At 45.5% G+C, this 16,335-nt stretch overlaps 1 protein-coding gene across 7 annotated transcripts in view; it reads right to left on the reverse strand.

The window, feature by feature from the left end:
* lrp1aa (low density lipoprotein receptor-related protein 1Aa) overlaps positions 1–16,335 on the reverse strand; it is a 244,372-nt gene that overhangs the window by 203,823 nt on the left and 24,214 nt on the right. For all 7 annotated transcript variants that reach the window (XM_067431416.1, XM_067431414.1, XM_067431413.1 and 4 more), the window contains exon 2: positions 14,303–14,425. In XM_067431416.1, the coding sequence (XP_067287517.1) occupies positions 14,303–14,425 (123 nt within the window). The remainder of the gene's footprint in view (positions 1–14,302; positions 14,426–16,335) is intronic.

Below are 16,335 nucleotides of genomic sequence, written 5' to 3' on the forward strand. Positions count from 1 at the left end.
AAATTTGCCTATAAACACTGGAACAAGACAGAATCTATCCGGACTAGACAAAAAAATCTGTGTAGACTTCCTATGGGCTTTTGCGGGCAGGAACAGGACAAAAGGTGAAAGCAGAACACAATAATTATATTGCATTAAAGTCCCCATGAAATCAAAATTGTGAAGATTTTTTGTATGAATATGTTAGTCTTACTGTTATCTATAAGCTCGCATGCGCCAAAAGAATGGCAGAATTTACATTTAGAATATATAAGCATTCAAAACTCAGATTTTCTGTCTAATCAAATGCTCTTTAGAATCTGAAGCCCCACCCCATACACTATAAAAAAAGCTGCAGCTGAAACCGGTAAATTGTTCACATATTTACTATTTTCTACATGGTAAATGGCACATAGTGCACTGTGTAGGGGATAGGGAACGATTTAGACAGTGTAAATATGCTTTCCATACGGGGCGTATTAAGTCTAATTTCACGTTAGTGTAACCTGAACTGCCGCAGCTCTGGTCCAGAGTCACGACAGCACAGAGCGGATCATGTGATCGAGTCGGTCCAGAGACACGACAGCACAGAGCGGATCATGTGATCGAGTCGGTCCAGAGACACGACAGCACAGAGCGGATCATGTGATCGAGTCGGTCCAGAGACACGACAGCTCAGAGCGGATCATGTGATCGAGTCGGTCCAGAGTCACGACAGCACAGAGCGGATCATGTGATCGAGTCGGTCCAGAGACACGACAGCACAGAGCGGATCATGTGATCGAGTCGGTCCAGAGACACGACAGCTCAGAGCGGATCATGTGATCGAGTCGGTCCAGAGACACGACAGCTCAGAGCGGATCATGTGATCGAGTCGGTCCAGAGACACGACAGCTCAGAGTGGATCATGTGATCGAGCCGGTCCAGAGTCACGACAGCACAGAGCGGATCATGTGATCGAGTCGGTCCAGAGACACGACAGCTCAGAGCGGATCATGTGATCGAGTCGGTCCAGAGACACGACAGCACAGAGCGGATCATGTGATCGAGTCGGTCCAGAGTCACGACAGCTCAGAGCGGATCATGTGATCGAGTCGGTCCAGAGGCACGACGGCACAGAGCGGATCATGTGATCGAGTCGGTCCAGAGTCACGACAGCTCAGAGCGGATCATGTGATCAAGCCGGTCCAGAGTCACGACAGCACAGAGCAGATCATGTGATCGAGTCGGTCCAGAGACACGACAGCTCAGAGCGGATCATGTGATCGAGTCGGTCCAGAGGCACGACGGCACAGAGCGGATCATGTGATCGAGTCGGTCCAGAGACACGACAGCACAGAGCGGATCATGTGATCGAGTCGGTCCAGAGTCACGACAGCACAGAGCGGATCATGTGATCGAGTCGGTCCAGAGTCACGACAGCACAGAGCGGATCATGTGATCGAGTCGGTCCAGAGACACGACAGCTCAGAGCGGATCATGTGATCGAGTCGCTCCAGAGACACGACAGCACAAAGCAGATCATGTGATCGAGTCGGTCCAGAGACATGACAGCTCAGAGCGGATTATGTGATCGAGTCGGTCCAGAGTCACAACAGCTCAGAGAGGATCATGTGATCGAGTCGGTCCAGAGTCACGACAGCTCAGAGCGGATCATGTGATAGAGTCGGTCCAGAGTCGCGACAGCTCAGAGCGGATCATGTGATCTAGTCGGTCCAGAGTCACGACAGCTCAGAACGGATCATGTGATCGAGTCGGTCCAGAGTCACGACAGCTCAGAGCGGATCATGTGATCGAGTCGGTCCAGAGACACGACAGCTCAGAGCGGATCATGTGATCGAGTCGGTCCAGAGTCACGACAGCACAGAGCGGATCATGTGATCGAGTCGGTCTAGAGTCACGACAGCACAGAGCAGATCATGTGATCGAGTCTGTCCAGAGTCACGACAGCACAGAGCGGATCATGTGATCGAGTCGGTCCAGAGTCACGACAGCTCAGAGCAGATCATGTGATCGAGTCGGTCCAGAGTCACGACAGCACAGAGCGGATCATGTGATCGAGTCGGTCCAGAGTCACGACAGCTCAGAGCGGATCATGTGATCTAGTCGGTCCAGAGTCACGACAGCTCAGAGCGGATCATGTTATCGAGTCGGTCCAGAGTCACGACAGCTCAGAACGGATCATGTGATTGAGTCGGTACAGACACACGACAGCTCAGAGCGGATCATGTGATCGAGTCGGTCTAGAGTCACGACAGCACAGAGCGGATCATGTGATCGAGTCGGTCCAGAGTCACGACAGCACAGAGCGGATCATGTGATCGAGTCGGTCCAGAGTCACGACAGCACAGAGCGGATCATGTGATCGAGTCGGTCCAGAGACACGACAGCTCAGAGCGGATCATGTGATCGAGTCGGTCCAGAGACACAAGAGCTCAGAGCGGATCATGTGATCGAGTCGGTCCAGAGTCACGACAGCTCAGAGCGGATCATGTGATCGAGTCGGTCCAGAGGCACGACGGCACAGAGCGGATCATGTGATCGAGTCGGTCCAGAGACACGACAGCACAGAGCGGATCATGTGATCGAGTCGGTCCAGAGTCACGACAGCACAGAGCGGATCATGTGATCGAGTCGGTCCAGAGTCACGACAGCACAGAGCGGATCATGTGATCGAGTCGGTCCAGAGAAACGACAGCTCAGAGCGGATCATGTGATCGAGTCGCTCCAGAGACACGACAGCACAAAGCAGATCATGTGATCGAGTCGGTCCAGAGACATGACAGCTCAGAGCGGATTATGTGATCGAGTCGGTCCAGAGTCACAACAGCTCAGAGAGGATCATGTGATCGAGTCGGTCCAGAGTCACGACAGCTCAGAGCGGATCATGTGATAGAGTCGGTCCAGAGTCGCGACAGCTCAGAGCGGATCATGTGATCTAGTCGGTCCAGAGACACGACAGCTCAGAACGGATCATGTGATCGAGTCGGTCCAGAGTCACGACAGCTCAGAGCGGATCATGTGATCGAGTCGGTCCAGAGCATAGACCGTAAAAAAATATGGACGACTCGACATCATCCGTTTCCGCTTGCCATATTTGAAGCTTTCAGGCAGCCTTGCACGGCGCGGACATCTTGGGACCGAGTCTGCGCAGTAGTGATTTCGGGACCGGAGTTGCGCAGTAGAGCGCAGGAAGTAGAGCAGGAAGTACAGTCGCGATATCAAAAGCCCGCCCACACTCTCGCAGATGCAGAACAATTAATTATGTTGGTGTGAAATAAACAGTTATGGAAATGTAGAAATTAAAGCTAAACCTCTAATCTGCTCCCAAAAATTTCGAAAAAAGTCCGTTAGCGCCTCAGTGACAACTTCACTCAGAGAAGCCGTCAGTCTTAGCTGTCAATCATGACGTCACACCCCCGTTTTTATAGCATCAAATAACTAAATCAAACTAAACTTATTTTTAAAACGAACACCTGAAATGAAATCATCGTGATGATAACTGCCTTCAGTGACATAAACTAACTTTGGGGGAAACATTTTTGAAGTGTAATTTTATTATTTAGATTGCCTCGCGTCCATTAGAAATCACAGAGGGGCGGCTATACTGGGACCGGTCACCGGGGGGCGATCGAGGCGCGAAAGCTTCAGTAAATGAGAGGGAGACTGCAGGCTTGGTCCAGAGACACGACAGCTCAGAGCGGATCATGTGATCGAGTCGGTCCAGAGTCACGACAGCACAGAGCGGATCATGTGATCGAGTCGGTCTAGAGTCACGACAGCACAGAGCAGATCATGTGATCGAGTCTGTCCAGAGTCACGACAGCACAGAGCGGATCATGTGATCGAGTCGGTCCAGAGTCACGACAGCTCAGAGCAGATCATGTGATCGAGTCGGTCCAGAGTCACGACAGCACAGAGCGGATCATGTGATCGAGTCGGTCCAGAGTCACGACAGCTCAGAGCGGATCATGTGATCTAGTCGGTCCAGAGTCACGACAGCTCAGAGCGGATCATGTGATCGAGTCGGTCCAGAGTCACGACAGCTCAGAACGGATCATGTGATTGAGTCGGTCCAGACACACGACAGCTCAGAGCGGATCATGTGATCGAGTCGGTCTAGAGTCACGACAGCACAGAGCGGATCATGTGATCGAGTCGGTCCAGAGTCACGACAGCACAGAGCGGATCATGTGATCGAGTCGGTCCAGAGTCACGACAGCTCAGAGCGGATCATGTGATCGAGTCGGTCCAGAGACACGACAGCTCAGAGCGGATCATGTGATCGAGTCGGTCCAGAGACACAAGAGCTCAGAGCGGATCATGTGATCGAGTCGGTCCAGAGTCACGACAGCACAGAGCGGATCATGTGATCGAGTCGGTCCAGAGTCCCGACAGCACAGAGCGGATCATGTGATCGAGTCGGTCCAGAGTCACGACAGCACAGAGCGGATCATGTGATCGAGTCGGTCCAGAGTCACGACAGCACAGAGCGGATCATGTGATCGAGTCGGTCCAGAGTCACGACAGCTCAGAGCGGATCATGTGATCGAGTCGGTCCAGAGACACGACAGCTCAGAGCGGATCATGTGATCGAGTCGGTCCAGAGACACGACAGCACAGAGCGGATCATGTGATCAAGTCGGTCCAGAGACACGACAGCTCAGAGCGGATCATGTGATCGAGTCGGTCCAGAGTCACGACAGCACAGAGCGGATCATGTGATCGAGTCGGTCCAGAGTCATGACAGCACAGAGCGGATCATGTGATCGAGTCGGTCCAGAGTCACGACAGCTCAGAGCGGATCATGTGATCGAGTCGCTCCAGAGACACGACAGCACAGAGCGGATCATGTGATCGAGTCGGCCTAGAGTCACGACAGCACAGAGCCGATCATGTGATCGAGTCGGTCCAGAGACACGACAGCTCAGAGCGGATCATGTGATCGAGTCGCTCCAGAGACACGACAGCACAAAGCAGATCATGTGATCGAGTCGGTCCAGAGTCACGACAGCACAGAGCGGATCATGTGATCGAGTTGGTCCAGAGTCACGACAGCACAGAGCGGATCATGTGATCGAGTTGGTCCAGAGTCACGACAGCTCAGAGCGGATCATGTGATCGAGTCGCTCCAGAGACACGACAGCACAGAGCCGATCATGTGATCGAGTCGGTCCAGAGACACGACAGCTCAGAGCGGATCATGTGATCGAGTCGCTCCAGAGACACGACAGCACAAAGCAGATCATGTGATCGAGTCGGTCCAGAGACACGACAGCTCAGAGCGGATCATGTGATCGAGTCAGTCCAGAGTCACGACAGCTCAGAGCGGATCATGTGATAGAGTCGGTCCAGAGACACGACAGCTCAGAGCGGATCATGTGATCGAGTCAGTCCAGAGTCACGACAGCTCAGAGCGGATCATGTGATAGAGTCGGTCCAGAGTCACGACAGCTCAGAGCGGATCATGTGATCGAGTCAGTCCAGAGTCACGACAGCTCAGAGCGGATCATGTGATAGAGTCGGTCCAGAGTCACGACAGCTCAGAGCGGATCATGTGATCGAGTCGGTCCAGAGTCACGACAGCACAGAGCGGATCATGTGATCGAGTCGGTCCAGAGTCACGACAGCACAGAGCGGATCATGTGATCGAGTCGGTCCAGAGACACGACAGCTCAGAGCGGATCATGTGATCGAGTCGGTCCAGAGTCACGACAGCACAGAGCGGATCATGTGATCGAGTCGGTCCAGAGTCCCAACAGCACAGAGCGGATCATGTGATCGAGTCGGTCCAGAGTCACGACAGCACAGAGCGGATCATGTGATCGAGTCGGTCCAGAGACACGACAGCTCAGAGCGGATCATGTGATCGAGTCGGTCCAGAGACACGACAGCACAGAGCAGATCATGTGATCGAGTCGGTCCAAAGTCACGACAGCTCAGAGCGGATCATGTGATCGAGTCGGTCCAGAGACACGACAGCTCAGAGCGGATCATGTGATCGAGTCGGTCCAGAGACACGACAGCTCAGAGCGGATCATGTGATCGAGTCGGTCCAGAGACACGACAGCTCAGAGCGGATCATGTGATCGAGTCGGTCCAGAGTCACGACAGCACAGAGCGGATCATGTGATCGAGTCGGTCCAGAGTCACGACAGCTCAGAGCGGATCATGTGATCGAGTCGCTCCAGAGACACGACAGCACAGAGCGGATCATGTGATCGAGTCGGTCCAGAGACACAACAGCACAGAGCCGATCATGTGATCGAGTCGGTCCAGAGACACGACAGCTCAGAGCGGATCATGTGATCGAGTCGCTCCAGAGATACGACAGCACAAAGCAGATCATGTGATCGAGTCGGTCCAGAGACACGACAGCTCAGAGCGGATCATGTGATCGAGTCAGTCCAGAGTCACGACAGCTCAGAGCGGATCATGTGATAGAGTCGGTCCAGAGTCACGACAGCTCAGAGCGGATCATGTGATCGTGTCGGTCCAGAGTCACGACAGCTCAGAGCGGATCATGTGATCGAGTCGGTCCAGAGTCACGACAGCACAGAGTGGATCATGTGATCGAGTCGGTCCAGAGACACGACAGCACAGAGTGGATCATGTGATCGAGTCGGTCCAGAGTCACGGCAGCACGGAGCGGATCATGTGATCGAGTCGGTCCAGAGACACGACAGCACAGAGCGGATCATGTGATCGAGTCGGTCCAGAGTCACGACAGCACAGAGCGGATCAAGTGATCGAGTCGGTCCAGAGTCATGAGAGCACAGAGCGGATCATGTGATCGAGTCGGTCCAGAGACACGACAGCTCAGAGCGGATCATGTGATCGAGTCGGTCCAGAGACACGACAGCTCAGAGCGGATCATGTGATCGAGTCGGTCCAGAGACACGACAGCTCAGAGCGGATCATGTGATCGAGTCGGTCCAGAGTCACGACAGCACAGAGCGGATCATGTGATCGAGTCGGTCCAGAGTCACGACAGCTCAGAGCGGATCATGTGATCGAGTCGCTCCAGAGACACGACAGCACAGAGCGGATCATGTGATCGAGTCGGTCCAGAGACACAACAGCACAGAGCCGATCATGTGATCGAGTCGGTCCAGAGACACGACAGCTCAGAGCGGATCATGTGATCGAGTCAGTCCAGAGTCACGACAGCTCAGAGCGGATCATGTGATAGAGTTGGTCCAGAGTCACGACAGCTCAGAGCGGATCATGTGATCGTGTCGGTCCAGAGTCACGACAGCTCAGAGCGGATCATGTGATCGAGTCGGTCCAGAGTCACGACAGCACAGAGCGGATCATGTGATCGAGTCGGTCCAGAGACACGACAGCACAGAGTGGATCATGTGATCGAGTCGGTCCAGAGTCACGACAGCCCGGAGCGGATCATGTGATCGAGTCGGTCCAGAGACACGACAGCACAGAGCGGATCATGTGATCAAGTCGGTCCAGAGTCACGACAGCACAGAGCGGATCATGTGATCGAGTCGGTCCAGAGTCACGACAGCACAGAGCGGATCATGTGATCAAGTCGGTCCAGAGTCACGACAGCACAGAGCGGATCATGTGATCAAGTCGGTCCAGAGTCACGACAGCACAGAGCTATCGAGTCACTGCAGACCAGAAATTGTGTCAGACTCGTTAGAATTCTGCACAGTATGCTGTATTTTAAAGCGATATGGAGGAGATCAGGAGAAACGGTTAGAGATTAGGAGGAAACTGCGGCTTTACTGAGATCAATGGATCTGATATAAACAAAACGCAATTGGCTATTTTTAAAAAGGGGACGTGCTGTTCGATATGCCCTGTCTTCCTGTTTCAATGAAAATGACGTCAACACATTGAACAATGCTGCACATTTAAAGGCACTTCAGTGGGACTTTAAATACATCAGTAAAACACTGATTTTAGTTGTCTTGTTTAAATGGGACCATATGTTGAGGACAATAAACATCATCACACTGAACAGGTAAATTCATCTACTCAGTAGTCGCTTGTGAAACTGTTTATAATCATGCTTATGCAAGCTATTTCATTTATATATTATACTAAAAAAACAGCCAGTTCAAACATATGATATATATATATATGTTAGAAAAATCCCTTATATTTTTGTCAGATTGAGGCAAACAAACTAGTTCAAGTGAGCACGTAGATAATAAAAAGAGGTTGTTTGTCAAGTGTCAACTGATGTCAGTTTTGTTGATTATAATGGTGATCTAGGTTTGCTGCATTGCACCGAATGTAGAAAATAGGAAAACAGATACTCGATGTCCTCATAAAAGCTCATCATAAACAGATATAAGCAAGGCCACATGAAGTCAATGTCATTGGAACTGATCAGACTAAACAAGCAGAGCGAAAGAACATGTGCTTCAGGTCAAAGTCATCTGAGAAACAGAATGACCACTCAGAGAAGCCAAACAGCGATACGTCCTATCAGAAACACGTAACAGCTGCGCACAGCCTGTGCTGGGACTCGCAGCGCTTAGATTTAATTCAAATCTGCATCTCAAATCGCCATATTTATATGGGGGGAAAAAAACAGTTAAGTATAAATGGCTAAAAGCCCCACATTTCCCCCCCGGCCAAAGTACCATGTGGGATTTTTACACCAAATATTATTCAATTTTTTCTCAGAAACTATGTAATATCAACAAAACTGCAAGTCATACATATATGTCATATTTTTGCAGGGATTCACATAAGACCATGTCAACAAAAAATTCTCATAACTAAAAAATAATTACATGTTGGATCAAATTACATCTAAATTCAATCTTCTGATATTGTACGCAGCAGAGGCATAGATCAGAAAAATTTGCAGGAGTTCCGGAAAGTGGTGATTTTCTAAAAGTTGCCTTTTTCTTCAGTGGAATTTTAGCATAATAGTATATTTAGTTTTTCATGCCTTTGAAGTAAAGTAACATCTAAAAATCTTTAAATTTGGATTTATGAAATCCATCCACCTACAGTGATGGCCAAAAGTGATGTCTGGCCAAGGATAACTTTTATTAAAATATTGCCACGGTTGGAGACCCATGAACAAGCTAAAGACTCAGAAGATCACAAACATAAACTTTAATCTTAACTTCACAGGAACATGCAGACAGGCAACGGAAACACAACCTTACATAACAGTGACTAGACAGAGACTGAGGGAACAAGAGGAACTTAAATATCAGACAGAAACAAGATAATTAACTAAACACAGCTGAACAGAACTAAAATAACAAGAGAGTTTAGTCCACTAATACAGTTCACTTAAAGGAGTGAATGAAAACGAGTGAGCGAATTCGGATAGCCGCTGTGTGTAACTTGCTGCACACTCCTTATTGTGGTGCAATGTGGGATAGAATGAGTGCACTCAATAACATCCACTACACCTCAATAAATGGCTGTCCCCTAATAATGCCCAATTTAATGGTATAGGGGCCGATTTCGGATTCAGCCTAAAACAAAGGAACATGACAGAATCAAAACACAACAGGAAGACCAAACAAGCAGACAGACATGTGACAAATAGTGCATCCGTAAAGTATTCACAGTGCTTCACTTTTCCAAGGGTACAGAAACATTTCTAAAGGCCCCAGAGATCAGAGTGGCCTCCATCATCCGTAAATCATCCGCAGAAGTTTGAAACCACCAGGACTCTTTCTAGAGCTGGCTAATAGCAAAACTGAGCAATCGGGGGAGAAGAACCTTAGTCAGGGGGATGACCAAAAACCCATTTGACACTTTGACAAAGCTCCAGCATTTCTCTGTGGAGAGATGAGATCCTTCCAGAAGAACAACCATATCTGCAGAACTCCACCAATCAGTCCTGTATGGTAGAGTGGCCATATGGAAGCCACTCCCCAGTGAAAGGCACATGACAGCCCACCTGAGGTTTGCCAAAAGAAACCTGAAGGACTCTCAGACCATGATAAACAAAATACTCTGGTCTGATGAAACAAAGATTGAACTCTTTGGCCTGAATGGCAAGCGTCATGTCTGGAGGAAACCAGGCCCCGCTCATAACCTGGCCAATGACATCCCTACAGTGAAGCTTGGTGGTGGCAGCATCATGCTGTGGGGATGTTTTTCAGCGGCAGGAATTGGGAGAGTAGTCAGGATCGAGGAAAAGATGAATGCAGCAATGGACAGAGACATCCTTAATGAAAGCCTGCTCCAGTGTGCTCTGGACCTCGGACTGGGTTGACGGTTCATCTCTCAGCAGGACAGCGACCCTAAGCACACAGCCAAGATAACTGAGGAGTGGTTACGGGACAACTCTGTGAATGTCCTTGAGTGGCCCAGCAAAAGCCCAGAACTGAACCCGATTGAAGATCTCTGAAGAGATCTGAAAATCGCTGTGCACTGACACTCCCCATCCAATCTGATGGAGCTTCAGAGGTCCTGCAAAGAAGAATGGGAGAAACTGCCCAAAAATAGGTGTGCCAAGCTTGTAGCATCATACTCAAAAAGACTTGAGGCTGTCATGGTGCCAAAGGTGCTTCAACAAAGTATTGAGCAAAGGCTGTGAATACTTATTTACATGGTTTTTATTTTTAATAAATTTGCTACGATTTCAAACAAACTGCTTTCATATTGTCTTTATGGGGTATTGTTTGTACTTTCTGGATGCACTGTATATTACACATTATTTGTTAAAACTTTATTTCACAGTGTCTTTAATTTGTTACATATGTCACATGTACTTACGATAGTAATGACAGTAAATTATACATAATTACATGCAACTAACCCTCAACCAAACCATAACCCTTTAGTAAGTACATGTAGTTAATTAGGAGTGTAACGATTCATCTACTACATCGATCTGTGCTCGGCAAGTTGGCCTTCCGGACGACATATATCGATCTAATATCGTTTTAAAAGGTAATCGATCGATTGTATCGATAATAGGAAATAACGCATTTGATTTAAGCATGTCAGACTTTATATGGATGTTTTTTCTTTGCACTTTTAATGGTAAAGGCGTTAAACGTTACTCAGTCTGCCTATATGTGCCGTCATACACGCGTGCCAGCAGCAGCGCAAAGAAAACAAAACATAGCACGGACAGGATTTGTCATGACAGCGGACGACAGAGAAGCCAACGAGCGATAAATGATCAAGCCACCATTGCGGTCCAGTGCGTGGAAACACTTTGGCTTTAGTAAAGACGGAGATGTTCTTAATAAGTCGCTCGCTGTTTGCAGTAGTAGCAGGTTCAGCCACTGCTCATTCAACCTGAAGAGATGTTGGTTGCACTTTATTTTTGATATTAATATTATATTTGTATTATTTTTATGTTGAAAAACAACAGCAAAAGTAGCAGGTAAACCTACTGTTAATTAAACCTGAAGAGATGTTAGTTGCACTTTATTTTTGATATTAATATTGTAATATTTTTATGTTGAAAAACAAGCAGAAGTAGCAGTAGTATGTTGGTTGGTTGCACTTACTGTACTTTTATTGAAAATGAGAGCAGAAAAGGTTAACTTCCTGTCAATTCAACATTAACTGTTGGTGGCACTTTATTCAAATAAAATGTGAACACATTTGCCATTAATTCTTTACTTGTTTGTTTATATCCATAATTAATTGATATCTGGTTCCCTTAAAAGAAGCAACAGGAATCTAGGAAACTTCACCTGCATGTATTTATTTCAGTCACACTGATTAAAATGTTTGGCTAAAAAAGTTACTGAATCGTTTTCAAGTCACTGAATCGTTTCGGATCGTATTGTTCTAAATGAACCAATATCGTCCTTGAATCATATCGACAACCTCAAAATGTGATACGAATCGAATCGTTGTTAAAACGAATCGTTACACCCCTAGAGTTAATCAATATTACTCAGTACTTAAATATATGTGTAAATATGTGTATTAAATGTAAGTGTAACAGATTATCTTAAGGTGTCTTTGTTACAGTGTAATTATATATTTAAGTACTGAGTAATATTGATAAACTACATTGGGTTAGAGTTTGGTTTAGGGTTAGTTGCATGTAATTATGCATAATTTATAGTTATTACTGTAGTAACTACATGTAACGTGTAACAAGGACACAGTAAAATAAAGTGTTGCCAAATATTATACATTTGGTAAAGATTTTGTAAGCATATTGCATAGTTGTGCTTGCAGTCGATTGTTTTATTTGTAAATATAACACAAATGAAACAAATTGTGCAAACATTATTTTTGGCCAGGCTGTCACACAAAAAAATTATGAACACATGCAAAACAACAAAATATTAGTAATTGATGATGCTGTAGTCAATGTGTGCTTCTTCTTTTTTTATTAAATTTTTGGCATAAAAATAAAACGTAGTTGTAGTCTGCCTTTTTTGCCAAATACTTCTGTCAGATAAACACTTAATACAAGTTTAGTGTTTTGATAAAAACTTTTCGAATATTTCCTCATATTATACTGATTTAATCTAGGAGTGACCGCCAATAGTCGAAGAATCGATGCTCCTGATTCGACTACCCATCTCACAGTCGAGTCTTTGCAGAGGCGTTATGAAATGAGGATCATGTCATTTTGACTATACAGGGGTATATAATCGCCCCTTATGGAGATGACGTGATTGCTTATTAATAGTTTTTCTATTTTAATATGCGCTAAATGATCTTTGACTGTGCGTCACGTCTCACAGCTTTTCAACGTGTCGTGCTCGAGACCCAGCCTTCTTTTCCATTCATCACTGCTGAGGCTCTGCAGTTTGATTCTATTAAGCACATCTAAGCAAACCCCCTTTCTGTTTGATCATCCATCTTGCCTGTCACTCAGATGTCAAAATATGTTGTTAAATTGAACAGATAGTGAAACTAAAGTGCTTCTTCTCGCGCGGGTGGATGAAGACAGCGGCGCGGCGTTTAAAGATGACTGATATCACAGGATTTACCGGTATGTGATCTGGTGATTTAAATGATGTTTGTGCTTTCACTAAAGGATTGCCGCTTTAAATTATGCTTGTGCTTTGACTTTGAGGTGTGTGTGTGTGTGTGTGTGTGTGTGTGTGTGTGTGTGTGTGTGTGTGTGTGTGTGTGTGTGTGTGTGTGCTTCAAATGATCAATGCAATCTGTCACGGTTCTAATCGCAAGAAAGCGTTAAAATGACTATTCCCAAACTGTAAATGTTTAGCTCATCCATGAATTTTAATTCTGCACTCTCATGTTGTTTTCGCGCGTCACACAATCATTTGAAAGTCCGTGTTTACTACGGTATGTGTGTCGTGGTAAAAGCCATCGTGAAGATTGAATTTTGATTAGACACTTGATAAGGTATTTTTACGATGCCTTTATGACATTTATTGGATCTTTTAAGTTTGAGAGGAATAATGGACTTAAATAAAGGGACAGAAATAGTTCTGTCTTAGTTTTTATAAAGAATATCTTCTTTTCTGTTTGGAAGTTAAACTAACAACATTATGACAGAACTTACAATTTTGGTTGAATTATTCCTTATAAACGCAGCAAGTTGAGCTTTGGATAAAGCAACTCTATATCGTGAATCATATCATTAACATACATATCATCACATTTTTATATTGCGCTATATCGATTAACGATATATAGTTACACCCCTACTGTAAATACACTTTTGATTGTTTTTCGGTACATCGATGTTGCGCGGTACTTTAGAGTTTGCTCACACAGCCGATTTCCCCGATTTAATTTGATTTGCAGACAAATCCTGCCTGCAGTGTGGCCTTTCTGCAGTTATTTATTTGTTACTTTTTTGATTTAATGAATCAAAATGTTTGTATACATTTTCTACTATATCTTTGTGTGATGTTCAGTACATAGTGGCTTTAAAATGTCATGAATAATCATTTTAAGACTGTCTATCCACCCACACATAATTCGACTACAGGCAAAACTTCACAATTCTGATTCGACTATGGAAATCCTTAGTCGGCGACACCCCTAGTTTAATCGTTAAAAACAAATATTCCTTCTGGACATCCCTTTTTCCCTGTGTTTTCTGACAGATCTTATGTTGGAGTAGGCAGGGCAAGAGCATGGATGGATGGCACAATATAGTGTCTTTGGATTGTGGGAAAAAACCAGAGCGCCAATGGAAACTAACACAGACACGGAAGAACATGCAAACAGAAAGTTTGCTGGGACTTGAACCAAGGACATATTGAAGGAAAATGTGATACTACAGAAAGAACAGCCGAACTGCAATGATTACCTGCACATACTGCAACAATTATTTGCAGAGCCTGCAAGACTATCAGTGTACTCAAGGTTTAAGATGCGAATAAAAGCACGGCGCAGCTGGTGGCAGAGAAACAGAGATACATACAGACATCTGGAGCCTCGTCCGATCCGTCCGGACAGTCCTTCTCCCCGTCACACCGCCAGCCTTTGGAGATACACGTCACCTGATCCCTGCAGACAAACTGCTTGGGGCTGCAGGTTTTGGGAGCTACAAAAAAGAAGAGCCAAAACAAATAATGTTAACAATGCATTCAGCGATTACCACCGGTAAATAATTGCTTGTCTGGAGGAAAAAGCATATATGTGACACATGTGTCCAAAATCCACTGAAATCAGATAGCCGTATGAATGTTTGAGGTCTGGACAGTGTTTGACAGTGCAGCGCTAGTTGCTGATGTCTATTTCAAAACGAAATGATCACAGAGCCAAGCCTATCTACACGCCAGTCAAAAATATATATTCAAATTCAAGTTGTTCCAGACCTGTGTGAATTTTTTTCTTCTGCTGAACATAAAAGAAGATATTTTGAAGACTTGTCAGTTAAAAAAGCAACTGGTTTCAAACTGACACACAAAAAAAAATTATTCTTTTGACCTTTTTCTTCTTTCCCCCATACAAATCCATTTAAAAATGAGACATTATTTGTGACATGTCAAGAATCAGCTCTCATGAGTACAGTCAGGGAGGAGAATGCACTTAGTCTGCAATCAGTTTACTTTAAGTGCAAAGCAACATGACAGGAGACTGAGCAAACTGCAAGCTTGAGAATTGTATCTACATTCCTGCGTTAAGATTTCTAGAAAACCCAGACTGACTCAGTTACAAAAATTGTTTTGCAGACTGACATGAAAGATGTCAAGCACCCTGTCGTGTATCTTTGCGAAAATAATGATTCATCTCAGAGTTGGTTTGGTTCAAGGTTTAGTACTTGTTAATGAAGAAATGTTTGAAATGCCTAATGGAGAAAACCAATGGAAAAAGTATTTCCCGGAGCCATGGAATGAGCTCTTTCCCGGACTCTCTCCTGACTGTACGTGTTTCGAGTCAGACCAGCGTGTCTCGGCACATCCAGGTCAGTGTTCCCACACCAGTGCCAGTGATGCAATGAGTCTAGAGGCCATCAAAGGACATCTTGTTCTGGTTTGGCTGCAGAAGGTGCAAAAATGTGACCGCTTTTCATTGGTTGACTATTAGGAACCAAGTGCGAATTCCTTCCAGACCACCTTCTCAAAAGCTCTTTAAAAGCCTCATGTCTGCTATCTGGAACACACCTCTAGTCTACTCTAGTTTGAAAAGGGGGAATATTACGCAAACGGTTCAAATGTCTGATGATCAGTAGCGGCCTTTGCTACGTCTCTTGAAACGGTCTCACACCAGAACGGGCCTCCGCTTACGGTTTATAAATAGACTATTAAGAGCAAAATATCAATCAATCAACTTTATTTATATAGCACTTTTACAATGCGGATTGTTTCAAAGCAGCTTCACAGCTTCACAAAACAACAAATTTTGATTTGGCTGTACAGTCGTTCTGGAGAGAACAGTGATGCTATCAGCTCATCTTAATGTATCATATAGCAACAATGTTGGCAGATCAGTATTATAGTTTTATAGTCAGTTTTATATAACAGTATTATAGTATTATAATTTAGGATGGCACGTCGATAACAATATAAGATAACATTGTAACTATAACAGAAATATAGTAATATTTTGTCTGTCTTTTTTTCACCTGGGGGGCAGGAGCCTGTCAAAAGGTCACTGAATCGTTTCGGATTATATTGTTCTAAATGAACCAATATCGTCCTTAAATCGCATCGACAACCTCAAATCGTGATACGAATCGAATCGTTGTTAAAACGAATCGTTACACCCCTATTTCAGACTCCACAATAAATGGCTGTCCCCTGAAATAATGCCCTATTTGAGGGTATAGGGGGCGATTTCGGACTCAGCCTCTGCTTGTATAAACCCTGTGTTTTCAGTCATTCTTTGTGAAGTCTTGTATCTTTAGTGTCGAGCCCTCGTATCCCCTGTGTTTTCTGCCCTGGTGATTATTGTCTGGATCATCCACACAGTGTTTTGACCAATTGCCTGTTGCATGGATAAATTTGTGGA

This window comes from Pseudorasbora parva, chromosome 22 (genome assembly GCF_024679245.1).
Source record: "Pseudorasbora parva isolate DD20220531a chromosome 22, ASM2467924v1, whole genome shotgun sequence".
NCBI classification, from domain to species: Eukaryota; Metazoa; Chordata; class Actinopteri; order Cypriniformes; family Gobionidae; genus Pseudorasbora; species Pseudorasbora parva.